This window comes from Triturus cristatus, chromosome 2_1 (genome assembly GCF_964204655.1).
Source record: "Triturus cristatus chromosome 2_1, aTriCri1.1, whole genome shotgun sequence".
Taxonomy (NCBI): Eukaryota; Metazoa; Chordata; class Amphibia; order Caudata; family Salamandridae; genus Triturus; species Triturus cristatus.
Genome location: NC_140581.1, coordinates 737,708,873 through 737,731,779, shown reverse-complemented (window position 1 = coordinate 737,731,779; position 22,907 = coordinate 737,708,873). Strand labels below are relative to the sequence as shown.

At 44.0% G+C, this 22,907-nt stretch overlaps 1 protein-coding gene across 1 annotated transcript in view; it reads right to left on the bottom strand.

The window, feature by feature from the left end:
* SNX2 (sorting nexin 2) overlaps positions 1-22,907 on the bottom strand; it is a 556,635-nt gene that overhangs the window by 302,892 nt on the left and 230,836 nt on the right. The window contains exon 3 of the mRNA XM_085632673.1: positions 5,951-6,114. Within this exon, the coding sequence (XP_085488799.1) occupies positions 5,951-6,114 (164 nt within the window). The remainder of the gene's footprint in view (positions 1-5,950; positions 6,115-22,907) is intronic.

The following is a 22,907-nucleotide window of genomic DNA, read 5'->3' as shown; positions in this document are numbered from 1 at the left end:
CCACCCATTAGGCAGCTTAGATTTATCTGGAACAAATCTTTCTGCCACCAATTGGGCTGGGCTGATTGGTGATTTAGCCCCCAATAGCCCCCCAGAGGGCAGAATGGACACTAGGCAACATGGAAGGATATAAACCAAGCATTTTCAATGCAATAGGTCTCGCATTTGCGATACTTATCTACTTTATTTGTAAATATAAAAGCGGGTGCCGGTAGGAGAGCTCGGGCATAAATTTAAACGAGCTTCGTTAAATACCAGCTGGCCCATTCTGGTTTATTTGATTGGATATCAGACTTGGTTTTCTGAAGGGCAAAGCCAATTGGCTAAACGTCATCTGGCTTTGTGACATAGCTGGGAAGTGTAGTTCGCAACTCATTCATGCAAACTTGCTGTCTTTCATTGTGCGATCTGGAAAAGACAGTGACCCATCAGTAACATCTCTGAAATTCACTTATTTCATGTAGATGTCAGGTGGTCCCACTTTGCATATTAACGGCATTAGAAAAAAAACAATGGACGCATAGAGATTGCTAAATATCAGCTGGCCCATGCTGGTTCATTTGACTGGATATGAGGCTTGGTTTTCTGATGGGCAAAGCCCATTTGCTAAACGTCATCTCGCCTTGTGACAAAGCTGGAAGTGAAGTTCGCAAGTCGTACATGCAAACTTGCTATATTTTACTATGCAATCTGGAAAAGACGGTAACCTTTCGGTAACATCTTTGAAATTCACTTATTTAATGTAGTTGTTGGGTGGTCCCACTTTGCAAATTAACGGGAAAGGTGTGCGACTGCAATTGTTACAGTTAATAACCAAAAGACAATGTCTCGACCGGTAATCATTTGAGGGGGCAAGTACTAGGAGAGAAACAATCTCTCAGGACAGGGAAAAAAGGAGACCACAAAAAAGATTAGTAAGGAAGTAAATTATTTTTGTAAGTAGTTATATCGGCACTACAATACAGTTTATGCAAAGTAACCAGAACACACAATTGTGCACTGAACGTGCTAGTGATAGTGAATGGCGTAGTGACACAAAAGGGGTGAAGAATAGCGTGAGCGGTGCAAGAAATATATACAGAGATTGAAAAGTGGTCAACGAAACAATGAGGATTATATACAGAGTCAAAGATTTCTTCGTTAGGGCTGTTTAAGTAGACCACGGTGACGCCAAATATATGCTGAATAGGTGACGGCGTTTCGACCTGTTTAATTCCAGGTCATCATCTGGACAAGGTTACAGTTAAAGCATAGCATGGTGCGGCAAAAAATAAACAGATAATGGTTTACAAGTTAAATACGAGACTGGGCAGAACAAAAGAAAGGGGTGTGGCCACCATTGTTAAAGATAAAGCAAGGCATGCCGCGCTACTAAAGAAAAGACCAGCCGTTGCAGAAGACCATGTCGTGTGTGCAAAAGGAGACAGTAATTTAAGAAAATAGCGCTCACAGACTGTAAACAAAACATACAGAGTAACAACGTGTTACAAAGGCAGTCCTCATGGAAGTTTACAAAAGGAGAAGAGGGGATACTAAGGAGGGACTACTACGCCTATTTAAGGACAGTAAAAGAAGCCAATTGAAAATATTGGCGGAAAATGGGTGGAGATTCAAGTCCATACCTGAATACAGCATGTCTCAAAGAGGCAGCGCTCTGCCTAGGAGAGACCTACAAAAATGGAGTGAGGATGACTGACCCTGGCAATGGAATATGCTCCTTACCCCTCACTGAGAACCATAGCCTTTCTGCCACCGCCAGGGGTAGACCGAGGGCATTTACCAGGGAAAAGTTAAAAAAGGGCATGTGGGCCACCCAGACATCAACTCTTGCTCCACCTCATAATGGGCCAGCAGTATTTCTTCTCTACTCCCAGAAGGGACCAGAAAGTCCACGAGACATCAACAAAAATGTCATTAAAAAAACAAAGAAGGGGGGGCATCCCTCCCAGGCACCAGGCAGTGTTCCCACCCATAATGGGGCGAACAAAGCAAAACACAAGGAGATGGTGGATGGGGCGCTGAAACTTTTCAGAAGCTCACCCCCAGTCACAGATCTGGGTTGAATCCATCATCATTCTTTAAGCACATTTCGCCACCTCAGTTCAGACCCAGCTACATGCAAATCAGTCTTGACCCTGTGCCTCATGGGAACAGTCCAGCCCGAACTGCCAAGCGAGCTCTTCCCTGAACCGGAAACAAGCTCCTGGGACCGGTTTCTGGGTAACACCCATCATCAGCCTGGCTAGCTTGAATCCAGTGGCAAAGGATTTGAGGACATTTCACTGCATATCAGTACTTTCTCTAGTTTTGCTAGCATAACCAGTTCTCTGCATTCACAGCCCTGCCCTTTGGCTTTTCACGGGTCCGGAGGACCTTTATCAAGCTCCTCAAGCTGGTTGTGGTGTTTATTTCAGGGCTAGGCGCCCCAAGATGATTATTTACCTGAACAAAATGTTTCTGCTGGACCAGCTTTGCTCTCATTTTATCTTGATGGTGAACTTCCTACAGTGTCTGGGCTTCGTTAACAATGAGAAGTCAGATTTGGAGCCCAGTCAAATCATCACCTTACTGGTCAGTTTCAGCAAGGTTGCACCTTCCGAGGAACTAGATAGTGGACATAAAAAGGGAACTGAGCAGGTCAGTTTATAAGATATTGCTCCACAAGATTGTCAAGTTGTAAGGTATCCTGTCGACATCCATTCACGTGATCTTCCTAGGCCCACTACTCTATCGATCCCTGCAGAGATTCAAGGAGGCACCCCTTTGGATGGGCCTTTGGTATTCAGATCTAGCTTTCCTCCTACATGAAGATAGGATGGAAGTCCAATGTGGCTTGACCATGTGGCGGCCCAGAACGGATGGGAAATTTTTGGAAATCACCACAATTTCATTATAGAGTCAGAAGCCAGCCTATTCAGTTGGCTGTGAAGACGTGTCTACACGAGGAGAATGGTCAGAGGAAGAGCTGGAACAGCATATTAACTACCTCGAGCTGCAAACGGGATAATTTGCAGTGAAATGCCTGTTGAAGGACTCTGTTACATGTTGCGTACTGTTGCAAATGGAAAATATCTCGGAAGTATAGTACATCAACTGGTTGTTGTGAACAAGGTGCTGGCTCGGCTGGTGGAGGATTTTTGGCACTTTTGCCTAAGCAAATAGATTTTGGTGGCGGTGGAGCATCTTCCCAAGGTGACCAATGTGTGGGTGGATTGGAATTCCCAATATCCGAGGGATATCTGCAGCTTTAAGTTGGAATTCATTTATTTTCCACAGGCCAGGAACCAGATGAGGCCTTTTCAGACAGACCTCTTTGCTCCCCCCTCCAGCTCACTAGCTAGAGAGAGATGTCCTTCAGTTGTCACAAGGGGCCCTGGCGATGGAATCTTTTCCTCAAGTGTGGAGAAGGAGCTGCAATTATGCATTCTCTATGTTCACAATGATTGCTAGGATGACAACCCATTCTGGAAACAAGAGGCAGGTGTGGTCCTGCTGACTCCTCTAGGAGAGCCAAGCTTGATTTCCAATGGGACTTTAATTGGATTTCCTGACCCTTCTTCCCCCCCCAATTTGAACATTCCGAGGGATTGGCGTAGTCAATCACACCAGCTGGTTCTGAAGAGCTCCCTCTGTTTAATGCTGTGGTGTATGTCACAAGCCATTGGTCGACAGGTTGAAGAACATATCCGGAAGGCCTGGGCAGACAGTACCAGTAGGCAGTACAAATCCAATTGGGAGAGACGGTCTTCTCGGTGTCTGGAACTTAGTCTGGATCCTGTGAGAGACACATTTGTTCACACAGTCAACTACCTGAAGAATTAGCAGAGAAAAGCTTGGCCTACAGATTGGTAAACACCACTCTCAGCAGGACATTTGCCCCAGGACAAACTCCCAGCGGGATATCAAAACCCTGATTAGCAAACTCTTTAGGGGAATCCTGTTATCTAAGACCCTGAAGTCCAAGTACTCCACACTCAACTTCATTTTTGGATCTAAGGAGGCCCTTACAAAGATGGAGTCGTCAGCTAAGCTGGCAATTCTACTTTGTCTTATTTCATGCAAGTGACTGTCTGAAGTTAGAGCCCTCCATTTGTCAGGAAAGGTGCTTAACCAGATCAGGTAACTCTTATACTTACCAAGCAAACCAAGACTAAACCCAAGAATAATTTCTATTCTTCATTCCTGGAGTCTCCAAAACTCTGGTTGGCACATCGTCTTATCGCATACAAGGCTATGACGGCATAGTTCCAAAAGGAAGGCATCAGTCAGCTCTTGATCCCTATTAGGAATCCCTTTGACACAGTATTCTCTCTGCTGTGGGTATGCTGGGCTATGTCAGAGACCGGTATTGATACTTCCAGGTTTCAGGTCCAGTCGGCCAGGGGAGCCATGGCCTCTAAGTTGTTTGTGTTGGAAAGTCACCTTGAGAACATGAATGCCGCTGACTGGTAAGTGAAATCTACTTTCAAGCAGTTCTACTTTAAGACGGTGAGATATGTTGCCTCGCTGGTGGTAAGTTTTGAATCCACATAATCCTCACCTTCAGGCCTTGCATACAATGAAGTTTGACCTAGGTTTCGTGATAGAAAGATTCAATTCTAATAATGACCTGGAGAAGAGGATCATTCCCATCAACGGCAGACTCCCACCCTTCCAGAGTTGTAAGGTATAAGTATTTCTCTTTTGAATGAACATTTATTTTCAAGGTGTCTTGGCAATGGTTGTAAACTGTCTGTGTTTCTGGAATGGAATGTTCAGGCTATGTATATTTTTTGTGTTTCTAATGAGGGGTTTTGCCTTATTAGGTGCAGACTCCAAACAAGAGCACTGTTGGCAAGGCAATCATGGGTAGGTTGCATGAAGAAAAGAGGAGGAAGGAAATCAAAGCCCTGACAGGACAGAAATGGCAAAGTATTCAGTGACCATCATGAGACAGCAACTACGGTATATGTAAACTACTGAAGTTTAGTGTGCACAACTGTATTCCTTCTAATTTGACAGATAAAAGAAAGAGCATTGGGGCGGATGTTTAACAAAATATGCTCACTTGGAAAGTTGCTTCAGAATGTATGAAGCATATCTAAGCCCTGGTATGATTGCAAATTTGGAGGATATGACTCCTTAATGGTCAAAGTCTCATCCGGAGTTTGAATAAGATTTTTTTATTTAACTGTAACCAATGTGAACACGTTATAGCATTAGCATTTAATTTGCTTGCATACTCCAATGATTTTAAGGAATTCTTACAATACATTTGACTGACATATGTTCCCATTCTGAGCGATACCAAAGGGGATGATGGACGGAGCCCTTGAGCAAATCAAACACTCACCCCCAGTAAACTGATCAGGGTTTAATCCATCATCATTCTTTAGCTCACTCCACCACCCCAGTTCAGACATGGCCATATGCCTATCAGTCTGACCCTGTGCCTCATGGGACAGTCCAGCCCGAACTGCCAAACCATGTCTTCCCTGGACCGGAAACAAGCATCCTGGGACCGGTTTCGGGTTCATAACCCTCGTCAGCCAGGCTATTTTGAATCCAGTGGCAAAGTGAGCAAGGGACCCACGTCTGGGCATACCCTGCCAACTTAGGGCGAACAAAGCGATAACAAAGGGGATGATGGACGGAGCGCTTGAGCAAATCAAACACTCATCCCCAGTCAACTGATCTGGGTTTAATCCATCATCATTCTTTAGCTCACTCCACCACCCCAGTTCAGACATGGCCATATGCAAATCAGTCTGACCCTGTGTCTCATGGGAACCGTCCAGCCCGAACTGCCAAACCATGTCTTCCCTGGACCGGAAACAAGCATCCTGGGACCGGTTTCGGGTTCATGACCCTCGTCAGCCAGGTTGTTTTGAATCCAGTGGCAAAGTTCCCATTCTGTACATAATTATACAGTGCCCTGCATATATCATTTAGCAACAAAGTGCTTTGGTACCTCATCCCTGGATCTGTCGTATATTATAGGTGCAGATATACTTTTGACTTCCATTCTGGGTGTCACCAGGGGAGTGGGTGTTACTGGAGTGACTGCAGGGCTTTGTCCTGGTGAAAGTATTGGTTCTCTTTCTGGACTGTCCAAAGATACTTCATCGGTGGCTTCTGAAAACAAATTAATCAGTTTTATTAATTGAGAAGCAAGTAGAAGCATTCACAAACAATCTTTTTTGTACAAGGGCCCAAGGTATGCTCATAAAAAAATCACAACAAGCCATATTCAGCAGTTTTGAGGGGCGTTACACAGGTTATTGGATACATTTGACTACCAATACTGGTATTTGGATACGTATTGGGCAGATGCACCATACAATGAACCATGTGGGTTGCTCAAACAGTTGCTCGTTTGTGAACAAGTGCACTAAGAGAGGCCCAGAGCATGTTTATCATTACAATATGAGCCACGTCTACCAACACAAAGACAAATGAATGGGATTAGCCTTCAAAAACATACTTGGCTAGGGATAGTATAACCTACAACCATAACAATACAGTAGAACCTATAACCACAACAATACCATTTTGCCTGCAACTCATTAACTTAAATGGGATGACTTTGTAGCTATTTCCAAATAGGTTGAAATAGGAGTCTCCAAGGCTATAAAAAACTAGCGTCACAAGCAGTTATGCATCTTGAGGAAAATTACACACTCGGTTTATGGACAGACACTACCTCAGAGAGGGTCAGCAAAAAATAAAAGAGTGGAACCATTACACAATGGGACCCTTTTGTCAACTACAATCTAAGAACAATTGCTCACTAACATGGTTATTTTATTACTTGTTCAATATCTGTTCAAATTCTATATTCCTACAGCTGCTGTCATACAGCCACACTAAAAATGGTACAGGCTTCTTTCAAGAAGTTTTTAACTTTGCACTGGCCTAATAAGAAGACTTTACTACATTAGCACTTAAAACACACTTGGGTTTGAATTTCAACCATAGAAGCTGCTAGGGCTATCTGTGTTTTGCATTTATCTTCATGGTTATTGTACATTTTATATGTACAACAGTGCTCTTCTGAGCTTCATCAACGGGAAAGTGCCTGTGTTGAGTGCTGTTAGCGTATGACACATATTATCGGAGTACTATACATTTGTCACCTCCTAAGGGATCTTTCACTGTTTGAACCTTGAAAGCGAAGGCCAAGATAGCAATATCCAAGTACAATTGTTATGGTATGGCTGGTTTCTACCCCTGATGTGGCCCAGATGCACTTTGTTACCTTGTCTAAACTGGATGCATATCGAAAGGTGAATGACAGGTTGGAAGCGTGTGTATGGATGAAGGGTGCCTTAGGTGTCAAGTTTTGAATGTTGCATGCGAGGTCCCTGGAGGTGTTTGGAGTCCTGTACACAGATGCCTCACTTACACATGCTGTGTCCAGAAGCTAATGAAGTAGATAGAATGCTTGCTTACATGAGATCAGTAGCACACATATCCGACGTAACCAGACACAAACCTCATAATCCGAAGAAGCAGAGCACTAATATATATATATCAAAGTAACTAAGCTGAGAAAGCACAGATCAGGAAACGAAGACAAAAACGAATGTACGTATCACAGGAAAGCTTATTAGATACATCCCACATGAAATGTGATGAAGCGGGATGAAAGCAAAATGCTTCTATTCAAAACAAATGAAGAGATGAACGGAGAGAGGGTGCTAATGATATCAGATGAGAAGAGATTGAACACTAAAGTGCCTAATCATCATTTTGTAGCAGACTGTAACTGGTGCATGCCAGGCCGCAAGAAATCCACTCAACAAAAAAAGGATCTGCAGCCAGTGGCAGACGAGAGCTGCTGCATATAGCTAGCACACTGGAGGACTCCAATATACTCTAACCTTGCAGGTCATGACTATATTGTGCATAACATTCTTAGACATCTTATAACTACATAAAGCATAACTGTAGCAAAGATCAGGCATCACAAGTACTTTCAAATACAGAACATAATAAACAAACACACAAATCGCAAAGACCTAATGCACAGTAAACATTAATATAGCTCATCAGTTAAAAACAAAAATAAAATTACGTTACAGATTCATGGGGTTCAATCAAATGTAAGGCTGTCCCATCAACATTTTTAAAAATAAATATTAATTTGAACTATATATATTTGAGAGATGAAGCCATCGTTCTATAAGGGAGTACTTCCTTTTGGAAAATAATAACATGAATTTGCAACATAAATGTTTTGTTTTCATGTGATGGGCTATTTTAATGTAAACTTTGTGTTCAGTCCTTGTGTTTGGAGCACTGATCTTTATATTAAAAAAAACTGTGCAAACTTGATTCTTTTTGTTGCATTTTATTTTCATGATAGTATAAATGTGCTAACTCCCCACTAACTGGGGAATACTTCTCATTCCTGGTAGAACAGCTAGAGAGATATTGCGGCTGAGGTAGACTGTAGCAGTCCTACAAATAGTGATCAAGGCTGGAGCAGTGTAACGGAGATGCAGAAGCGTGGTCATGCCACTACAACATCTGTAAAAGTGCTGGAAGGGGCAGAGGCCTGCAGCATAGAACTCTTGGACCATGCAGCCGATGTAGTGTAGCCAATGGGTATCGCAACATTGTTTTCCATCAAAAGGCCCACAGAGCTTCTGTCCTCACAAGTCTCTCTAATCCACCTCTCCCTTCAAGGACTGTAAAAATAAGACTGTGGAATTACCGGAACAGGAACTAAACACTACAGGCTGCAAGCAGAATGGGGTCAGTCAGGTTTGGGAATGGTGACATTCTGCAGTTCAATAGCACACCAACATTAGGTCCAAAAGAGGAATTATGATGCAAACAAATAAAAGCTTAGAAGTATAGAAATCAAGAATAAGCATTTAGCTTTCACACCAGACACTATCTTGCTGGAACTGCAGCTTTTGGCCTACTCTCACAGATGCGGGAACAGGATTTGGGAAGAGCTCTCTGGGTGCACCAGACTCTCAGACAACAGAACATGTGCACACAGATCAAGCAGATCTCGTGGATGAGTGAGGTGAAAATATGGTTGTGATCTTGCCCCATTCTAGGATGTCACTTTCGAATATGTTGGATGCAAATGTTGCAGTAGAGTAAGGGTAACTGCTGGTGGCCTGTTTGGAGAAAATGGCAACTGAACACCAAAGTTCTAGGGTGCCATAGGGAGCGAGAGGTTGACTGTTGACAGGCAGTTGACAAATATCTGTAGAATGTCAGGATAGCCCAGGAGACATGAAGAATTGTGCATTGCTGGGAACACAATAGGACTCTCTCTGGGCAAACCTGGCGAGTGATGATTTAGAACTCCTAGAACCATGCCAGTAAGGGATCTGAAAAAGAGAAGACTTATAATGTCCCTCTTCCTTAAACCCTGGGGTAGGAGGGGACCCCGAATATAGAGAGGATACACAGTGATTTTTATATTTTTATCATTTTCTCTATGTTTACTAGTTTTTAGATTTCAGACTACACTGTACCAACTTTAGACTGAGTAGGACTTAATCCTGGGAGTTGTGAATTGTTTTATTGCTTAACATTCATGCACATTTCAGTCACTTTATGATTTGGTTGACACTAATTTCTTGCCACATCCACTGATATTTTTTTTACAGTAACACCCATCTCACTTTCCTACTTTAATGCACAACTTGACAGTCTCTAGAAACTCAGTGATTGCGTCGAGCATGTGCAAGGGCTCTCTCCATCTAAACAGGGATGCTATGGGTGCCCTATAGATAGCTGTACTTCGAAACTACAGTCTCGTCATTTTGAATAAGTGTTTAATTTTTATGACTTTCCGACTGTTAACTTATTTTTTAGTTTACAGACTAAACTGGACCAGCATTTGACTGAGTTGGAATTAAACAGGGCTACTGAAATGTATGTGAAGGGACACTACATACATACACGACAGGAACTACAAAAGATTAATCTACTACAGTCGCCAGGTTAGTAGAGGATCCAATGGAATTCACTCAACAGATCACAAGTGTTAAGAATAATATAAGGGCTAAGTTGGAACATTTACTTAGTGCTCTGCTAAATTTATGATCTCTCACAAACAAAATCGAACTTGATTTTATTACACACCATAATGCGGATATAATTTTCCTTGTCAAAAACATGGACACACAAAGCATACGACTAATTAAGCAGTGACAATTCCTGCAGCTAGAAGATTTTGTGCATCGAGAGATAGCGGGGATGGTGAGTGCGATCTCAGAGGACACCAGTCATCCCTAAATTGTCCTAATGTCTGAAAGGTTTAGCAAACTTCCTTTACGTTTTCTCACACAAACGTTTGCCACATGTAGTTTCCTCAAACGAACTAGGAAGGTGCACAGGTTCGAACAATTACCACACAGAATGTCATCTAAATATCAAGAACTAAAGTAAGAAAAAAAAAACCCTGGCTTCCCTTAGCATGAAGCAAAGCTTGCCTTGGTATAAAGTAAAGCAGATCCAAGCATCCAAGGTAAGATCTGCAATCAAATCTACTATAGGAATGAGGATGCAATGGTCTTTCATTATCAAGGTATCAAAAGCAGGCAGGTTACACTGACCTGAACATGCAACCTACTGGCTACAAAGCAGCAATGGGATACCTACTCTCGATTACAGATCCCACAAACTCAACACAACTTTGAGAGGATAATACAGGAACAACCTCAACTGTCTTTTCGTAAAGCAATAGATGGTCTACCAGAAAAGGCAATCACATGGCTTCTTCTGGAGGGGTTAGAAGGTGAGGTGAGAGGGAGGAGGGAGGAGACCAAACTGTCAAGGAAATATTCAGAAGACCCATCACTTCATAACCTGACAAGGGGGAAAAAGGCAAATAAGAAGATTCCTCATTCACCAGTGCAATTATCGTGGAGACAGCGACTCTGGATTTGATCACCCCCAAAAAAAAATTCATGGAGGACATTCAGGGTCTCAGGGATGTTATTTCGTCCATAAGATGGAAAATAAAATCAGATATACAAGAAATCAAGGAAGTAGTAAGTGTTCTGCAAAAATCCTTACACAATCGATCTGAAGAAATGGAGTTGATTAGGCAAGAGCTTACGAACATCTGAGAACAAACCTTGTTCCTGCAAGCGTCCACTAGAAATCTGGTCGGAGCAAAACAATGTCCAAATCAGTGGAGTCAATTTGGACTATGTCCATGGAATGTTTAGCACTCTCCTTCAACATAATGATGCAGCAAACCTGGAACTTATCAGGACACACAGAACAAAATGCTTCCCAATAGTAGGTGAAGGAAAAAATAATAGTAGTGCCCCAAGCACCAGGCGTTCTCTATGAAGGCCACTAAGGCACAAGCCTTTAGGACATGTCAACTATACCATGGAGTACAAACCTATGGACATGGGTGACTGGGAAACACAAAGGGCTTAAGCAAAGTTTAGATAATATGGACAAAGAAAGACAATTCATCCTGGATCAATTTCGCAATGGGGGGGGTAGTTGCCCTTTGAGATAATTTCCTGGCAGATCACCCCACAATCGGAGGACTGAAAATCAACACAAGAGTGATGTTGCACTGAAATAGTGATAAGGAGATATAAAGGAAAATGGGCAGCGGAGACCCAGGGCAGAGAGGGTGGGATTGAGGGTTTCTCAGGAGGAGAGATTTGAAATGAGCAACAAACTGGACACAACTGAAGTCTAGTTAGAAAGCCGTAAATTGTGGTGTGGAGGTTATTTGTTAAATGTTCTTTTTCAATGGTTGGTTTTGCCAAGGGTAATTGGGTGGGTGGTGGAGGGGGGGAAGTGAGCCGCACCTTCGCTACATAGTAGTGTTTTTTAGTGGTACCCACGTGTGTTTAGAAATACAACAGGTTCCTACAAAGTAACCAGGCAATGAAAGGCTGGAGCTAGTACACATGGGACATGGATACAAAGAAGATCAAACTCATCTCTTTCAGTGTAAAAGGGCTTAACTTTCTGATCAAGAGGCTAATGACAGTGAGGGCTGTGAAGTGAGGAAACAATACATGTTTCTTACAAGAAACTCACCTCGTTGCCCAAAATACTTGGAGATTGCAATCTAGCTCGCTCTCTATACAACATTTTGCAGCAGCAAAATCTAAGACTAAGGGGATATTTGGTATAGAAAGTACAGGTGGACATGGAGGGTAGATGGCTTCTACTCAACAGCTCCCTCAGAGCCTGTGCGATATGTTTAGCCGCAGACTATGCACCTAATCAAGGACAGTAAACCTTCATTTGAGATACGTTAAAGAACATGTTTGCTTAGCGAAGGTCACTCCGATTGTGGGTGTAGAACGGAATCTGTTGACAGACAAACAGAGATCAAACTGAAATGCGGGACAACAGCAGCACTATCGGAAAATGGGACGAAATGGATGAGTAACCTGTGACTCCGATAGGTGGAAATGAGCTCACTAACCCCACACGTTAGGGAGGTTGAAAATGAAGTACTCATCATATGAGGTCACACTCCAGTCACTTCCACTATTCAATGGAATAATCATCAAGGCCACCTAGTCCTAACCAGTGAGTTAATAACTAACTTTTTAAAGGTCACATGGCTGAGGCCACCATCCAAAACATAAAACAAGGAACATCTACTTGCAAACAATACAGGGAAATGCATGCCAGATGTTGTCAGGGCACCTTCCTTGTGGGCCCTGCACTGTTTGTCAGTTCAATAAATGGACCTGTTTTCAGCCTGACTCTATCCTCGACACCACACTTGCATAAACATTAGGTCACTATTCTCAGTTGATACATTGTAGGCTGCGTAAACATGCAAAGTCAGCACAAAAGAACAGCTGATGTCTGCATTGTGGGTTTCGTGTGTATTTTAAACAATGATAAAGCCTTAGACAAAGTTTGTTCCGATAAGCCTATCTTGTTATGCAGCTTCAAGACGCGACAGTTACACAAGGCACCAAGGTTGCTGATTTTTACCGATTGCCGCATTTGTGTGTTCTTCCCAGAGCTCTATTTATCTGTGGGCGTTTCTGGTCTGTGGGTTTCCCTATATAAACCCATGTAACCATTGCTCAGTGTGCTCTCTCCTTGGGTATCTTGATGGTACTTGTTGGATGGAGACCCATTCATGAATGATTTAAATAAATGATCTATGGTTTGACTTTGCTCCAGTGTCGTTTCCTCCTTACTTGATAAGAACCTGTGGCGAAGTGGTGTGACCCTGCACCAGCAGATTATTAATAATTTGCTCCACAAATTGGCGCCCGAACGCTGGGCCCCATCAAAGGCTTGCAATCGGACCAGGGGAGGAGATTGTGTCAGTGAGATGAACTTCGCTGAGGGGCGCCCCACCTGAAGAGACTAGTGTTGCTCATGGTCCAAGGTGATTTCTCAGCTCGACTCTGATCTTCCTGGCGGCTGCTGGCCTTGACAGGTGGGAGTTGAAGACTACACATGAGGTAAATCTGTATTGAACCGGTTCATTTGGTTAGGATTTGCTTAGTATTTGCTTGGTTTGGTATTTGTTTGGTATCTGCTTGGAATCTGTTTTGGAACTTGCTTTTTGTTTTTGCTAACGTTTTTCTTACAGGTAATGTGAGAATATTTTTTATTTCTCTCTGTTTATAAGTTTAAAAAAAAAATCTTATATACCATGCCTGTGTTTATCACTCTTTGGAAGTTTTGTTGTTGCTGCGGCGATAAGCAGAGCATTTTGGAAGCAAGTCAGCCGGCGCCACCAGAAGGTACGCCAAATTTTGAGATGTACATCAAATATGGTATTTGTCCCATCATGTATAATACATTGTGGAACAAATATACAAAAGGGTATCCCCAGTTACAATGGCCATTAGAGGGAACCATGGACCCTCACAAACTCGAGAAACGATTGTTTTTAAAGAAAGTTAGGCCAACGTTTGACAGTTTGCGTATGTGGAGGATAGAAGTGAAGGAGCAGCAGTTCAAAGCACAGAAGGTACAAAGGAAACAGGAAAGGAAGACAGAGTATCAGAAGTATAAGGAATTGAAGGATAAGGAAGTTCAGGAGAAAAAGGAATGTTTAGATAGAGAGCATAGATTATTAACATCTAAAGAATATATAGTTAGACCAACAGTAGCAGTAGAGGTCCACCAAGAAGATGTGGACTCAGATATTGATGGATTGTTGATAGAATGACCCCCGCCCCCATATGTACCCTTAACACCTCTTCCCCCTGGAGCCCTAAATATCATGAACCTTGTACCCCCGGCTCCCCCTCCTTTGCCCGCGGTTGTCCAGCTCCCTATTTTCCAACCAGTAACGGTACATTCTTTACCCCCTCCACCTCAGGCCCCTGCATTTGAAATGACTAATGATTATGTGCTTCCTGTATCTGTCCTGACCCCTCGAGTCCTTTGCTCCACTGTACCTCAGTGTCGTCAGGATGCAATAAGATTGATGGTATTAAATTGGTTGAGTGATTTAGAAATGAAAGTAGGGGAGATGATACATCAGGTGCAGGATTTCTCTCAGGGGGAGCTTCTTTGTCTCATAAATAAGCTTTCTCATCAATTTATGGTTTAATGGGAGATAACTACAGGACAAAATGGCCCAGATGATGTTAGAGCTATTAATCGACAATGTCAGATAGGGGCCTTCCCTGTAAATAGAGATAATACTGTCATAGCAACGATAATTGGATACTGTAATGAACTCTCTTCCTTCCCCGAAATAGACCTATGAGGGAAGCTGTGCAACAGTTCATTCCTGGAAGAGGGAATGCAGACGATGAGGACCCAAATAGTGCTAATGCTAGAGCCCATTTTTTGTATAATTAGATATATACGCCCTGGAAAAGGATGGATGTACTCACTTTAAAAGCCTCCTTACCAGACATACGGAAAAATCCTAGAGAATTTTAGGATGATGTAAAGACAGCCATTGATTCTTGTATTATGACTTTAGCGGATATTGATATGTTTTTTGGCATGATTCTGCCACAAGATATGTGGCGACTTACCCGGAAACAGGATCATGCTGTTCATTTGGGAAGAGATTGGACTGCCATAATAGCAGCTAATAGGGATAGGAATCCTGGTCAGAAACCTAGTCCACTTATACTGGATCTGCCTGGTAACATACTTACTTATATAACAAGCATTTGCAATGTAATAGGTCTCGCAGTTACACGAGTTAAAGCTATTGGCATTGTAAATGACAAAGCCTTTTATTTATGTTTTTAAAACGAAAACAAATATAAACGGCATTGTTATTTGCATTGTCAATAGCTCAAACTTGCGTAAATGCGAGACCTATTGCAGTGCAAATGCTTGTTTAAGACTTGTGCCCTGCTTATGCGACAATAGACCCGATTCCAGACTCAACTAAAGACGATGAGAGAAATATAGTCTCCCGCTTATTTTTTGTAAATCGCCAGTTTCCTCTTCTAAACTGTTGGCATGTATCCTGCATTGCCCCCACACACCATCACTGCCACATACACACAACACGTACAGCTGTTACAACAACGAAACCTTCAAGCATAAATGGTAGATTTCCTGGTTTCATGTTGCAGTCAGCTGCACCCCATGTCTGCACGGATTGGGGTTGAAAGCCTGCTCCCCTCTATGGGACTTTTTTATCTGCTTCCTTGAACCTGAAGCCACTGTTGGAAAAGACACTTGCACTTTCGACCTCGTATCAGGGCTGGGTTTGTGCTGCCCGGGCAGCGGCGGATGGGAGTAGGTGGTGCCGGGGCAGGTGAATGATTGGTGCTGCAGTCCTGCCACCTCCCCCTCTTAGGGTTCCTTGAGGCTGCCAACCCACGAGTTTTCAAATTGCGAAGCCCGGGCAGGTTCTTCAAGGCACTGTGGAAGATACCAGGTGCACAGGGGCACGCAGAGGGGGCGCCGGAGAGTGCCAGGATTGGCACCCGGAGCTCCGGGGCTCCCGGTCCGGGAGGATGAAGCTTCCCTGGCTCTGCTCCAGGCGGCACAGGCTCCATCCTCTGGGAGTGCGGGGGCACATCGAAGGGCACAGAGTGGGCTCTTCCGCAGGCCCAGGGGCCCCTCCCACGGGCCAGTGGTGAGGACGTGAAGTTGGCCATGAGTCCAGGAGCAGAGCTGGGGTGTTGACGGCTGCTGACCACCCCAAAACCGACCCAGCAAGTGAGGGGCGGAGCCCACCCCGGGGAGGAGCACAAGGTCAGCATGAAAGGTGAGCCCCCATCCATGGATTCATTGTTTATGCCCCCCACCCTGCAATTTGTGCCATCACAAGTATATAACAGTGGGGACGAGCACGGGGCATACAGCGCTGACGTCACGCAACAGGGGGCTGGAGCCCACCCCGGGAGGAGCACGAGGGCAGTGTGAAAAGCGAGCAGTACTCCTCCCCCACCCCTTGGATTCGATGTTCAAGGGACCCCGTGCAATCTGTGCTCTCGTGAGGATATAACAGTGGCACAGGGCATACAGCTCTGACGTCACGCAACAGGGGGCTGGGGCCCACCACCGGGAGGAGCACAAGGCCGGTGTGAAAGCTGAGCCAACACCCTATGGATTTGATGTTCAAGGAACCCCCATGCAATTTGTGCTGTCATGAGTACGTAACAGTGGTGCCAAGTAATAAAGCTCTGACGTCACGCAAGACTCCACCCCATGGACCCCATGCAGTCTGTGCCTTTACAATATATAGCAGTGGCGCCGAGGAAAGGTCAAACTGCTGTGACGTCACGCAGCATCTCATTGGCCAGAGGCGCCTTGTCCCGCGTTTTTCAAACCTCAGGAAAGAGGTTGTGCCTTCACCTGGTTTCTGTCCGACACCTCTCCTGGGCGGTGTTCATATACTACATGCCCTGCACCCCGCCCCCTTGCTTCACACCAGCCACCCCACACACACCCCTCAGTTCTTCACTGAGCTCATTTCAGAACAAGAACAGCATTTCCGACGGGCAGTTTGCCTTGTTTGAAGGCACCGATCGATGCCCCCTCTGCGCCCCAGGTCTGGCAGCAGGTGGGTATTGGCACAAGGGTACACGTACGCCGTGCCCTTGGGGCTGGCATGCAAGTGGCAAAAGAAAAGGTACAGCTTAATAACCCAGTTTAACACCCACTAAAGGAACTGACTTATCAAACTCACACGTGACAGGTTAGTATTCAAATCTGGCCTCGTAACCGTGTGATTCTTGACAAGTCTCGTCCTCTCACTGTTTCTCACATTGTAAATTTCCACACACAACGGCTTTTGGTTTGCTGTTGGGGCGGGGGTCATACAGGTGCTTCATAGGTTGAGCTTTGTGAAGTCTGGGTGTCTCTGCACATACAGGGTAAAGAGCACAGAAGCCTGACAGCTTTCTCTGGCGGCGCTTGGTATGGCCTCTCTGCTGACAGATCAGGTAAACAAGCACGGAATCGAAACCAGTGGTGCGCGCGCAGCACAGAGGAGCGGGGTGAGGGAGCGCGGCAGCAAAGCGAACACGCGCTAATTAGAAACACATGTTTAGTATTAGGTCTCAGATGCCGCGGCTGAGCGTAACAGACACCACTGGGAAATGGGCGGTTACATTTCTAAAGCAGCTGGGACATGCACACGCCTTTCACCAATGGCGTGCTACCTTTTTTACAGACGCACGCAGAATCCAATAGCAGCTGACGAAAACAAAAGCACACGCACGACCGTGTGGTCAGCTTTCAGAACCCCCTACATAAGGTCTCTCGCTGCGCGAGAAGTGCTGCGAGCTGCAACGCTAGGCGCGAGACCTAAAAACGATGTTTCCAGCTAGGAAAATAGACTGGGCACTCCTTACTGCTTGTAAACAAAAACAGGGAGAGGCCACCCCCGATTTCTTTACTCGCTTTGAGGAAGTGTTCCATGATTTTAGTGGACAAGATACATCTACACCTACAGGTGCACATTTATTTGTAGATAGATTTGAAGGAAATTTGCTTCCTGAGATAGCAGTCCGCTTAAAGAACTCTGAAAGCACATGGGCTTTAGTGACTGCAAAAGCTATATTAGATATGGCTTAGTATTAGCAGAATAAGGTTACCACTGAGCAAGAACGAAAAGAAGGAAAATTAAAAGAATTGAAAACTTAGGTGATGATGGTTCAGGCCGATGGACCCCAAGGTCGAGGCTGTGGCCAAAATTATGGTCAGAATTATAGACAAATGCCTTCAGTAGGGCCACTGCATAGACAAACTCCACTGGGACTGGATCAATGTGCTTATTGCAAAGAGAAAGGACACTGGCGTTCTGAATGCCCTGTTTTAGCTGCTGGTGGGAGAGGAAGGGGACAAGTAACCAGTAATCGAGGGACTTCAGCTCCCCGACAACAGCCAACAGCCACAGCAGGTTCAAGCTCCAGAGAGGAATAGGTCAGGAAATTATTTTGATCAGCAAAATAATCAATATTCTATGGAGGATTGGGAATCAGAGGAAACTGTGGAAACACATTTTGCCTAGGACAGCTTAGGACAAGGAGGACCAGTTGGAATACCTGTAGATCAGTCAGGGCCCTATGTAACAGCAACCATACTTGGGCAGAAGGTTTTAGTGGATACAGGGGCAACACGTAGTGCGATATCTCAGAAACTGGTCCCTGGGACACCCTTGTCTGGCCAAGTGAGCACATCGATAGGGTTTGATGGAACACCAACTCCTAGCCCTGTGTCCCAAAAACTACCTTTGCCGGTTGAGAATTTCATCACTACAGCCCCCTTTTTACTTCCTCCATATGCTCCAGATAATCTGATGGGACTTGATCTTTTGAAATATGTCCATGCTACTATACATTGTTCCCCATCTGGAGTATGTCATTTTGGGGGAAAATACATTGCATAAACAATATAATTTTTCTTTATGTACGGATCTTGATTCTGTCCCTGCATGTGTTTGGGCTACTGCTGACACAGATGTTGGAAGAATGGATATTTCCCCAATACATATAGAGGTTCGGGAGGATGCTTCCTTATCAAGGGTCCCGCAATATAAAATATCAAAAGAAGGTGAAGATGCATTGATGACATGATTCGTACAGGAGTTGTTGAGGAAGTTTCCTCTAATGTATGCAATAGTCCCATTCTCCCATTCTAAAACGGGGCGATTGGACAGGAGATAAGATCTACAGATTCGCGATCGATTTGAGGGAAGTTAATAAAATTGTATTCCCTCAATATCCTGTCGTCTCTGATATTACGACCTTGTTGACATGAATTCCACCTACAGCAACTGTATTCTCCGTTATTGACCTCAAGAGCGCCTTTTTCTCTATTCCTATACATGAAGACAGTAAATATCTTTTTGGGTTTTCATTACGAGGTCGCTCATTTAGATTTTGTAGGGCTCCACAAGGCTATACAGAAAGCCCTAGCATTTACAGTCAAGCACTTAAGCGACAGTTGGATGAACTTCTTTTGCCATCCGGAGTTACACTTGTGCAATATGTCGATGACATTTTGCTAGCTGCAGACACAGTTGAGCATTGTAAAGAGGACACTCTTTCTCTCATGCAGCACCTTGCTGTTAAGGGATATAAAGTCTCCAAGAATAAGTTACAATATTATCAATTTGAGGTCACTTACTTAGGTTACCTCTTGTCTAAAGAAGGTCGCACTCTGACTAAAGACAGGATTCAAACTATCCTAAAAATCCCTTTTCCAAGTACCCAGAAAAAAAGTCAGGGCACTTATTGGAATTACTTCCTTCCAGTGGATCCCAAATATCTCCCTGATCATCAAACCCCTTTTGTTCCTTGTTACTAAAGACACTCCCCCTCACCTTTACCATGGACATCTGAATGTCAGGAAGCATATCAGCAGCTCCGTGCACCCCTTTGTTCTGCACCAGTGGTAGGCACTCCAGACTATACAAAGCCTTTCATACTATATGTACACGAGAGAGAAGGATGTGCATTATCAGTTTTGACACAGCCATATGATAGTAAGCATCGTCCATGTGTTTTTTCCAGCTGTATTAAACCCAGTGGCCAGAGGACTTCCAGGTTGCCTAAGAACGGTTGCCTCCACAACAATTTCTATTCGCCAATCTGAGGGAATAGTGTTGAGTAATAAGCTTATGGTCATGGTACCACATTCCGTGGATGCACTTCTGAATCAGACCCAGACACAACACTTGACTAGTGCTAGACTTACAGGATAAAAAACTTACGCTTTTGGCACCCCATATCACACTTAAGAGATGTTTGACATTGAACCCAGCTACATTGTTACCTTTGCCAGTGGAACAAGCTCATGATTTCCATGACTGTATTTTTCTAACAGAAGGACAGACTAAGGGAAGAATAGATCTAAAGGATACACCTTTGTTAGACCCTGAGGGAGAACTGTGGGTGGATGGTTCTTGTTTGAGATTATCTGATGGCACCACCTCTGCATCCTATGCCATAACTACATTACAGACTGTGGTGGAAAAAGCCCGTATCCCAAAAAATCTGCCCAAGCAGCTGAACTCATAGCACTCTTGAGGGCTTGTGAACTTAGTCAGGAATTAAGAGTGAACATTTATATAGACAGTCAGTATGCATTTGGTGTGGCACACAACTTTGGCAAGCTCTGGAAGGAACGGGGATTCCGAACCTCCCATGGCTCTAAAATACAACATGATGAATTGGTAAACAGTCTTCTTACTGCCTTTCCATTGCCAAAGAGTGTAGCCATTATCAAATGAAGTGCCCACAAGAAAGTTACAAAGTGGGACAGGGAAATGCGTTTGCTGACGAAATTGCACGAGAAACTGCAAGTGCACTCATAAGTAAAATATATGTACTACGCTCACAAGCTGAAAGATGGGAAAACATGTATACACAGATTAAGGACATACAGCAGTCAGCCGATGAACAAGAAAGGGCAGAATGACAAAAGGAAGGAGAGTTAGATGATTAAGGATGTTGGAGCTCAAAAGGAGATGTCGAAATGGAAATTGCTCTATGCCTATGTATTACCTTTTGTGACTATGGCTCACGGAACTGCTCACGGTAGTGGCAAAAACATAATTTCCCAATTGAATCCAGTCTGGGATAGTCCGCTCATTCAGAAAATGGCTGAGTATTTAAAAATTGTATGATTTGCTTACAGCACAATCCTGGGAAGGGAGTATCAACCCCTACAGGTGGATTTTCTCCACCTCAAGTGCCCTTTGAAGCACTCCAGATGGACTACATCCAATTGTAGCGCTGTAACAACCTAAAATATGTACTAGTGGTGGTTTGTTCCTTTAGTAAGTGGGTAGAAGCCTATCTCACCAAAGACAACACGGCCTTGACAACAGCTAAAATTATGTTGAAAGAGTTCTTCCCACGTTTTGGGGCTTGTAGAGTTTTATGGAGCGATAATGGCCCCCACTTCACTGGCCAGATAATAGAGTACCTAATGAAAGGTTATGGGGTTTCGCAGAAGCTTCATGCTGCTAATTATCCCCAGGCAGTGGGTTTGGTAGAAAGATACAATGCCACCCTGAAATTCAAATTGGCAAAAATCTAAGCAACAACGGGCCTTAAATAGCCAGATGCTTTGCCACTCGCTTTGCTATCTGTTCGTTCCATCCCACACAGTAAGACTGGACTTTCTCCCTACAAGATAGTCTTTGGTATGTCTATGAATGTATGGGGACCCCAAGACCAAACATGATTAAAGAAATACAGTACCCTGTTTTGAGTGACTATCTTAGAAACTTGACTGAAAAATTGTTTGATTCATCACCAGGTGCGTGAAGCTATTCCAGACAAATCAGAGGGTTGGGCCCATGGTCTACAACCCGGTGAGTTCATGATTATCAGAAACTTCCAACGTTCTAAGAATCTGGAACCTCGTTGGAAGAACATCGAGCAAGTGCTGCTGTCAACCCGAACTGCTGTCCGTGTCACCAACAGACACCACTGGATCCATGCAGGGCACTGCAAACGAATGCTAACTGTTCTCCAGCCAGAAGGCAGGAACGATCTGAAGGATATCTTGCAGACTTAGAAAAGTGTTGCTCCTCTGAATGAAGATACTTTGTTCTCTGATCCAACTACGCCTTCAGTAACAAGGTACGCTCTACGACCAAGGAAGGGCAGGAGCAGATAGAGATACCGGAGGACCGATTTCAATTAGTGGAACAGTTTGGCTGCAACACGGTGGGATCACAGAATCGGCTGAACAAGGTTCAGAGGGGGTTGTGATACATGTTCAGTGTTGCCTGAATCTCTCTCCGACCTGTGGTGTATCGCATGCAGAGACTAGGATCTAAGTTGCAGTTGCGAAACAAAGACAAGCCTCTGTGTATGGTGACTGATCATGCGGTTGATAATTTTGGCAGCAGTTTTTTGGACAATGGAGAAAGTGATTCTGGCCCGAACCCTATTGCCCGCTACTACCCCTGCCCTCACAGAACACTTATTACACTCTTCCCTACCATGAGAAAAAGCATTGGATGTCCTACCTCAATAACACTTTTATACAAATGCTACATCATACCCATAATGCTACAAACACTACCAACTGCTGGGTGTGTGGAATGATGCCAGCTCACCAGAAGAAGGTGTTGCAGGGATTCTGCTTTTGCACAGAACTATGCGCAGGAGACCAGGACCTCAGAGAATTGTGGTGTACCATAAAACTCCCCTCAGAACCCAGAACCCCTTATCCGACTAGCTTAGTATCCCATTCGTTAACCTAGATCTAGCTAGGTGGTCCCAATGTATAGACAAACCAGAACAAGCGATTTAGATATTTCTCAGGAGTGGTGGGAATCTGAAATACCTGTTCGTACTGATTTATTAGTCCACAACGGAATAATACAGACACGGTAAAGTTTAAAGAGTTTATTTTATAAACCTCAAGTCCTAAGATGCAGTACTTTGGCTAACACTAGCAGACTAACAGTAACGATCAGAATCATGAACATTGTTACAATACCATATAGAATGAAAGGAGCAATCATACTATTAATGACAGTGGTATAC